The sequence below is a fragment of the Vipera ursinii genome (genome assembly GCF_947247035.1).
Source record: "Vipera ursinii genome assembly, chromosome: Z".
Classification (NCBI taxonomy): Eukaryota; Metazoa; Chordata; class Lepidosauria; order Squamata; family Viperidae; genus Vipera; species Vipera ursinii.
Window position 1 is genome coordinate 13,129,212 of NC_139517.1, and position 9,201 is coordinate 13,138,412.

Below are 9,201 nucleotides of genomic sequence, written 5' to 3' on the forward strand. Positions count from 1 at the left end.
CCCCCAATCTTTCTGGCTTTGCGGACCGACGGGGGTGGTGGTGGTGGAAGGAAGATGGTTCTGCATGAGCGGCGGGCAAGCGCACTCACATGCACAGCCCTATTTGCATGCATGGCGGGCATACACGCCCCCTGCACATATTCACTTGCCACTTCCATGGCCCAGTTCCAAATGGCTCAAGGCCTCGTAATGGGCCACGCCCCAGAGGTTTGGGACCCCTGGTCTAGCCAACGGTGAATTGACAGCTGTACATCATCTGGAAAGTCATTTGTAACTCACATTGGTGAGTGTTCAAGTTTCCTTGGAAACCTGGCAGAAGTAGGAAAGGAAAATGAAGCACTATATTGTGGAAGCTAAAACAAGGAGTAAAAGATAAAATATACTGGGATTATAATTATTTATTTTTATTTATTTATTTTAATTCCATTTATATCCCGCCCTTCTCCGAAGACTCAGGGCGGCTTACAAGCTTAGCAGTAGCCTTCATTCTATGTATATGCCTGCTTATTAGGGCTTTCACACACCCCCAAGCGGCATTATTACAAAGTCAGCTTAATTGCCCCCAACAATCTGGGTCCTCATTTTACCTATAATTATATATAATATATATTATATATATAATTATACTGGGATTATCTTGAGAACCTGATTCTCCATTGTCTTTGTTGCCAACTGAAACCCCACCACCACCACTAAATTTTCATACGTATATTTGGCTTCATTTTAAATAAAGTACAGTAGTGTATGCTAGGCGTTTGCTCACAGCACACACTTCAGTATTATTCTTTTTTAGTGGATAGAAAATCTAAGATTTGAGATATTCTTCAGAATAAACATCTCATCTCTGCTGTCTGTCAAGTTTCCTGCAGAAGGGAAGCAGAGTGTTTTAATTAGCATGCCTGCACCACAGTGGCTATGCTGGCTAGTAGTTGTCAGTTGTAGCCCCAGCCATCTAGAATCTAGATCAGGGGTAGGCAACCTTGGCTCTTTTATAATTCGTAGACTTCAACTCCCAGAATTCCTGAGCAGCAGCTATGCTGAGGGGAAAGGGAGAGGTTTCCAAGCTGAGCCATGCTGGCTCAGGAATTCTGGGAGTTGAAGTCCACGAGTCATAAAAGAGCCAAGGTTGCCTACCCCTGATCTAGATAGTATCAGACTGCAGAAGCCAGTTTAGATGGCCTTTTATTCCATTATTTATTCTAAACATACATTTGGGAACCTGTGCCCATTTTTGTTAGTGATAGGCCTCTGCTGTTTAGTACCGGTATATATCTGGCTGCAGTATTTGTAGATCCCAATCCTGCCTAACAGAAAATAATATTTTGGCTCTTCCTGGAAAAGACCTTGGGGTTTTTTTTGGGGGGGGGGGGGAACGAACCACGGTTTCATTTTGTTCACTAGACATTGGTGTAATCAAAACCCACAATAAGAAACCCACAAATGTCCCTTTCCCAAGAAGAGCTCTTCTTCTTCCTGAATGTGGTGACTGCTGCAAAAAACAAAATGGCTCCCAACTTTTTCCAAAGACATATTTGTCAAAAAGCATTTAAAGAAGAACCAATATTTTGGAACAAGAACTATCTTTCTCACTGATGCCGACTCCACTGAAACTTTAGGTGCCTCCAAATTCATCGATCGCAGCGAATTGTTTGGGGATTGCCGATCGCCCTATTCAGAAGGCACCAAACTCTGACTTTCTGGGATGGGCTTCCCCTTTCGTTCCTGCCACTGTTTCCTAGCCCTTTTGACATCCTTCCCAAATTCCTGATGGAGGCAAGGGAAATCCACGTGACAGAATCTTCTTTGTTCTACCGGTTTTGGAGACAGGAAGGGAAGGCTTGTGGCCTTGCAACTTGCTTCTTCCATTGAGTACTTTTGGCTCTTCAAATGGTGAAATTGGCCTTCTAGCTCAGTAACCAGCGCTCGGAGGTACTCAAATCCCGCCCTGCTCAGAGCACGCACCCAGTCTTCCATGGTCTCTTGATCCTCAGCTGCCATCTTATAAGTCTGATCAGGGAAGTCATCAGGGTAGCAGATTTTAAAAGTATGAGGCTCAGAGGAGGATTCCTGCAACTCCACCGTGCAGCCTTCTAACACGATGAGCTGACAAGAGGCCCGGTCCCCAGGCTGTTCCCAGCAGATAAGAACATTTCCTCGGAGCTCACACCAGCAGCGCTGATAAGAAGAGGTGTGGTTATTTTTCTTGTAAAGGACGCCCTGCCGGTCTGGGGGCTGGTCCAGGTGAGAAGAGGCAAGAATGCTGGCGATGTGGAGTTTGGTGGCGGCCTGGCTCTGAAACTGGGGAGAAAAATCACAGAAAACAGGGATGAGGGAACCTAGAAGAAGAAGATGATGATGAAGGAGCTAAAAGAGGAACTGAGCTGAGCATTTTTCCTTAAGCCGGGCTTCCAAAAGTGTGGAATTACATTTCCCCGAGCAACCTGGGCATGTTATAGTTCACTAGCAAAGGATGCTTAAAGGTAAAGGTTCCCCCGCACATGCGCGCTAGTCGTTTCCGACTCTAGGGGCCGGTGCTCATCTCCGTTTCAAAGCCGAAGAGCCAGCGCTTGTCCGAGGACGTCTCCGTGGTCATGTGGCCGGCATGACTAGACGCCAAAGGCGCACAGAACCCTGTTACCTTCCCACCATAGTGGTCTCTATTTTTCTACTTGCATTTTTACGTGCTTTCGAACTGCTAGGTTGGCAGAAGCTGGGACGAGTAACAGGCGCTCACTCTGCTACGCGGCACTCGGGATTCGACCCACCAAACTGCCGACCTTCTGATCGACAAGCTCAGCGTCCTAACCCACTGAGCCACCGCGTCCCACGAAGGATGCTTAACCCATGTTTAATAGCAAGCCAAAGAAGATCATCTAACCTGGATACCGATGATCTCAAGCAATAGCCACAATGGTGCAGTAGTTAGAATGCAGTATTGCAGGCTAACTCTGTCAACATCCCGCAGTTCGATTCTCACCAGATCAAAGTTGACTCAGCTTTCCATCCTTCCAAGGTCAATAAAACGAGGACCCAGACTGGTGGAGGCAATATGCCTGCTCTGTAAACCGCTTAGAGAGGGCTGTAAAGCACTGTGGAGCAGTATGTAAGTCCAAGTGCTATTGATGTTGCTATGCTCCCTTTGCTTTAAGAAATGGTAGACAGCCATTCCAAACTCTCTAGCGATTTTGAGGCACTACAGAGAAGTTCTTTCTCTTTGGCCATTGTGGTCATCTAGTCATGTTCTGCTCCCACCACCTTCGCACCTGTTGGAGGTGTGAGTCCAAGAGCACTAATATTTTAAGTGCCTCGTGACCTACTAAGCATAAGGGGCCAGTGGGATGTAGCTAAAGCAGTCTTTCTCAACCTTAGCAACTTTTCAAGATGCATGGATTTCCACTCCCAGAATTCCTTAGCCAGCATGACTGGCTGGAGAATTCTGGGTATTGAAGTCTACACGTCTTAACCTTCCCAAGGTTGAGAAACATTGAACGAGAACATTATGCATTTACTCCCTGCACCCTCCTCGTCAATCACTCCAGTCTCGGAAATGTTCATGGGAATACTTCAGCCTCCAACACTGAGGTGCCCAACAGCTGACCTAGTTTTGACCACAGAGGGAGGAAAAGAAAATTACCATTTTTTTCTGTTGCTTGGTTTAGATGAGGAAGTGGCAGAATTCTTGTCGATTTCACCTAGTGGAGGGGAAAAAAAACATGCAAGTCCAGTTTTCAAGACATGTTAGCATTTCAATAGTGGTCTATTTCCTTGGTGAAGTTATTTTTTAAAAAATAATAATGGGAAAACAGTGACGAGAGGCGTGTTTCTGGCACACACACACACACACACACACACACACACACACGGTAGGTGGGGGTGGTGTTTGCCTACCTTGAAAGGAAATGCAGCAGATGAACCCGGTATTATTGCTAGCACTATTAGACAACACTATTTTTGATATTGAATAGGAAAAGAGGGAGGGAGGGAGGGACCTTTCTGGTGGGCTGGGTGGGGGGGTGGGCAGAGCAAGGATGACAATGTAACTAAACCACAATTTACTTGGGTTTGGCTGAGATACAACTTTCCTGGACAGCCAGTTTGATGTAGTGATTAAGACATCAGGCTAGAAAATAGGAGACCATGAGTTCTAGTCCTGCTTTGTGCACCATGGACTAGTCACTTTCAGCTCTGGGAACAAGACAATGGCAAACCGCTTCCAAAAACCCTTGCCAAGAAAATTGCCAGGATATATCCAATGAGTCACTGGAGTCAAAAATTGATTTGAAAGCACCAAAAATTGCCAGCTTCATCACTGTGACTTGTAACCTGTCAAACAGCCCTATAATTTATTGACTATTGTAAAGGTAAACTGAATGAGTGGCATCCCATTGAGCGCTGATAGGCAGACAATGATCCGAATCTACCGTATTTTCTGGCATATAAGACGACTTTTTAACCCATGAAAATCACCTCAAAAGTTGGGGGGTCGTCTTATACGCCCAGTTGTCTTATACGCCGGAAAATACGGTATAATAATCTCAGAGAGAGATTAAGGAGCAGATTCTCCTAGCGGCCCTTACCTTCTTGTATTGGAAAGTTTTGTTTTAAAATAAAGATAAGAGGCTGAGAGCCAGAGAAAGATAAAGGAATAGCATCTTCCTCCTGACTGAAGTCTGAATCTGTTAGGGCAAGAATTCAAGAAGCTTGACAACTTCTTGAATTCTGGGAGTTGACGTCTGCACCTCTTCAAGTTGTCAAGATATCAAAATATTGTTTTAGGAGATGGAGAAAAAAATACAGGGAAGCAAACAAAATGCTTTGCTTCAGGAATCTGTGTTGTTCCCAAGGAATTAGGTATAGGCAAAACTATTTTAAGTTTTTATCGTTTCTGAAATGTATTCTCTCTATGCAACCTCAGTATTTGTATTTTATTTTATTTCTTGCAATTTTATAAGCAGCTACTTCTACATTGGATCCAGACCAATGGCTTTGCTCAGAGGTTCATATTGTCCTTTATATTTTTTCTAAAGTGCTCTGAAATTTGAGTAGGTTTATATTCCTCCCCCTTTTTTGCCAATGAATGTTTGGCTTGGGAGAATTTAATGCTAAAAATTGTTTCTTCCTCAAGTTGCATTTAAATTATCTCTAGAGGGACTATCTCCTCAACACTAAAGTTCCAGGATTTGGCGCTCTAGATTTTTATTTTTTATTTTAAATTGGCAGACGAGCAACATAGCTTATGGGGATCCTCTGTCTCACATAAACTGGAGAAGGATGCCAAGTGGGGGTGCCCCTTTGAAAACAGTCGGAACTAGCAAGCCACTGCACCAAGACAGGAGAAAGAGGTAGGATATACAGGTAGTTCTCGACTTACAACAGTTCATTTAGTGAATGTACAAAGTTACAACAGCCCTGAAAATAGTGACTTTTGACCATTTTTCACACTTAACCACTGTTGCAGCATTCCCCCATGGTCACATGTTCAAAATTTGGAGACTTGGCGACTGACTCATATTTATTACAGTTGGACTGTCCCAGGATCACGTGATCACCTTTTGCAATCTTTTTACATCCTTCCATTCCCCACCATCCAGTCAGAGCGGAAGAAGCTTCTTGAATCAGAAGGGAAACGTCTTCAAAGAAAAACAAGAAAGTCCAGTTGCCTCATGAAAAAGCATCTTTGGGGTAGGATGTAAAAGCAAACAAAAAATTGGAAACCTAGGACATGGGAATGAAAGGAAAAAGACGGCGAAAAAGCGAAGTGATTTGAATGAGGAAGTATAGCAATAATTTCACAAAAAACTGGTGAAGTAATACAGGTGGATGAAAAGAGACTTTGGAGAGTGGAAAGGCTGATACGAGGGGAATTATTTATTTATTTATTTATTTTTTATTACATTTATATCCCGCCCTTCTCCGAAGACTCAGGGCGGCTTACAAGCTTAGCAGTAGCCTTCATCCTATGTATATGCCTGCTTATTAGGGCTTTCACACACACCCCAAGCGGCATTATTACAAAGTCAGCTTATTGCCCCCAACAATCTGGGTCCTCATTTTACCTACCTCGGAAGGATGCAAGGCTGAGTCAACCTTGAGCCTGGTGGGACTCGAACCTGCACTAATTGCAGGCAGCTGGTGTTACTTAAGGAGGAAGTAGTACAAAAAAACATCATCAGAAAAAGCCTTAAGCTTTTGAGCATGAAAGGAAAGTGGATTGCAAGGAAAGGGAAAGTGACCAATTCTTTAATCGTATGTCTCCTGCGTCACACTGCTTGAGGTAATGACATGCAGCCTTCAGACATGCCCAAATGCGGACTTAAAATAGTGGTGCAGGATTCTGAGTTTGTCCAAACAAACAAACAAACTTTCAAAGGAGGCTGGGTAGGGCACTTTCAGGGACATTTAAGGTAAATTAATCACAAGATCCAGATAGGATAATGAGAGACAAATAGGACATGCAAGCAGTTGCCAAAGGTATTTTGCCCTTACCTTTTGGGCCAAATTCTTCAGGTTTTCCCCTTAGATTTTCCGCCAGGACAGTTTTCCTTTTAATTCAAAAGCAATTTCCTAGGTGAAGAGGGTGGAGCTATACGTTCTCTATTCAAGTGGTACTGAAGTCATTTGATCTCTTGGTCCAGAGTGACAAGAGATAAGAGCAGGAAATGACTTTGATCACGGTTTCTTGTTTACTTCATCCATATCTCCCCTGAAATGTGTTTAAAGGAACAAATGGCTAGAAAAAGGAAGATAACTTGACCACAAGCTAGAGCTTTTTCTGGTCCTAAAGGGAATCAGTTTTAGGAGGAAAATGAACTGAATATAACACAAATTGCTCTGCAAACCTTTTGTGAACTTTTGTGAATTTTATGCCGAATTGACTTGGGAGGCCAGTGTGTGGTGTAGTTGGTTCACATGGTGTAGTAAGATGGAGGGTTTGTTGTCACTGTGTGTTGTGGGGTGGGAGCACAAAGGGAGGCTCAGCTAATCTCAATGTACACGTAGTTGTACTTTGACAATAAAGGTTCATTTCATTATAAACTTTGCAGGTGTGTAAAGCAAAGAAAGGAAAGCTGAAGTGAAATCATAAGCACTGTCAGTTTCACTTAGTGATCACTTGGCTTAATTACTATGTTGTCAGTTCAAATTGTGGTCACTAAACAAGAAATAGCTATAGCTGACAAATTTTTGGTAAGTTGATCTCCTCAATGTAATGTCCTCCTGAGGTATCCGATTTCAGTTCTACAAGTCTTAGGCTGGCTATGCTGCTTGACAATTCCCATGCTGTATTTACATGACACCATGAACAAATGAATGAACTTTATCTGGTTATTATATAATATGTTACAGTATGTGAAAATGGGGCTAAGTAAACCCTGTGTAAATTAACCATGGACATGGATAATCTATGTAGAAACAGATCTTTGCAGACAACTGTTATATGACAAAATGTGTTTCTGTGTATCATTGCCCACACATCTGTTGGGTACCCAATTTCGGTTATCTGCATTAGGGGAACATCTGGAGGATCCTGCCCTTGGTCTCATTTTCAAAGGTCCAGCATCAAGTATAGAGAAAAGACAATTACCACGTATATCACTATCAGGAAGAATAATGATACCTGTGACTCATAAGATGATATAGTATTGGATTTAATGCCCATCAATCCATCAGCCAGGTGGTAGCCACAATCATGTAAAACAATATTTTCAAATTTGGCAATTTTTAAGGTGGATGGACTTCAACTCCCAAAATTCCACACATTTTCAAAGTTGCCAAGTTTGAAAAAGAGAGATAAAACTACAGCTTCGGCACTGAACTGAACTAAGGAAGGGCAGCACTTCTGGGCGGAAGAAAGCATATACATTCTATTTTTGCACGAGAACATTGGATGAGTCTTACCACAATAAGGTCTGAACTGCTGAAGAACCCCAGCAAATTATTCTCTTTTGATCCAAACTTGTGAAGCAGCTTTCACAAGAGATCGATGGGACGTTAAGGTGCTTCCAAGTGAAATAGGCAGAATGCAGAAATGCAGTCATTATGAAGCTTTATTCATCGATAGGTTATATAAAAAGAGCTATATGGCATGGAAGCATCCATGCTTGTATGATAGAGAATGCATGCAAGTGAGAAGATAGAAAAAAGAAGCAGAACCAAGAAGCAGCCCCTGGGCAGAGGTATTTATGGGGGGTCTCGGCCCCTCCCTAGCCATAAAACTCTCTCGCCAATGGGGCTGCTGCAAGGGAGCAAAGAAGCCTCTTTGCTCCATCTGATGACCTATTTGGGGAACTGCCATGGGCTGGCACAAAACATGTAACAAAACTAGACTTTTAGGGATGAATGTATGTCCTCTTCTATTTCATGATATCCAGGTAACTGAGGAGCAAACTGACCAGTAAACCTAAGAGTCCAAGTTTTGCTTAAACATAGCAAAAGGTTTACTAGGATAGTTGTAGTGGTCGGATTAATCCAGCTCTTTTGCTGAAGTTGCATCTCCATAATTGTATAAGGCTCTCTGCATGCTTTAACTGGTGGAACACTGGAGGATAAATTACCTAAGCTAAGTGTGAACAAATTTGGTTAATATTTGACTGGAACCAATCAAGAAAAGGTGAAAGCAATAGATATATTGGGAAGGCAATAAAAGGGGGAGGGGGATTAGCAAATCACTTCCTTATTGTTGCCACAAAAAAACATTTGTCAAGTTGCCAGGAGCCAAGATTGATTCAAGGAAGTTTCCCTAGGGAATTAAATAATTTTATGAACAGCTCTGTAGATTCATCTAATTCTGGATATTACGTACAGTACATCGGAGCAAGAGGCATTCAGTAACTAAGAAGCAGTGTAAAGAAACATTGGCTATTCTTTTCTACGGAGATTCTATCATCCAGGTCATGGTTGTCCCAAAGATACTTCTTCAAAAGGCAACTGGCCTTTGTTTTTCCTTGAAGACTTTTCGCTTCTCATCCAAGAAGCTTTTTCAGTTCTGAAGAACTGAAGGCTATTCTTCCTTGTTTAGAGCCTAATTAAGATAGACTTCCCCTGGCTATGGAGTTTTTATCTAGCAATTAGAATTAATAGTAGGTCCATTTTTCACAAACTTATTTATTTAAAACATTTACATAGCTGCCCATCTTTCAACCAACTCTGGGATTTTCCCAATCAGACGGGATTTCTTTACATTTCTTCCAAGTTTTCTTGGAA

At 42.5% G+C, this 9,201-nt stretch overlaps 1 protein-coding gene across 4 annotated transcripts; it reads right to left on the reverse strand.

Annotated features, from left to right (window-relative positions):
- Positions 1–1,363: 1,363 nt before the first annotated feature.
- Positions 1,364–7,917, reverse strand: LOC310648756 (sesquipedalian-1-like). Of its 4 annotated transcripts, none has more exons than XM_083376781.1 (4): positions 7,897–7,917; positions 6,487–6,703; positions 3,635–3,692; positions 1,364–2,298 (listed from the first exon to the last, which is right to left on the reverse strand). In XM_083376781.1, exons 3-4 carry the CDS (start codon positions 3,635–3,637, stop codon positions 1,669–1,671), a joined length of 633 nt encoding a protein of 210 aa, XP_083232907.1. In that variant the 5' UTR covers positions 3,638–3,692; positions 6,487–6,703; positions 7,897–7,917; the 3' UTR covers positions 1,364–1,668. The 4 variants fall into 4 exon arrangements, with proteins under 4 accessions (XP_083232907.1, XP_083232908.1, XP_083232909.1 ...); XM_083376782.1 differs by lacking the exon at positions 7,897–7,917 and adding an exon at positions 5,550–5,630 and having other exon boundaries at positions 6,487–7,438; XM_083376783.1 differs by lacking the exon at positions 7,897–7,917 and adding an exon at positions 5,550–5,715 and having other exon boundaries at positions 6,487–7,438.
- Positions 7,918–9,201: the final 1,284 nt, after the last annotated feature.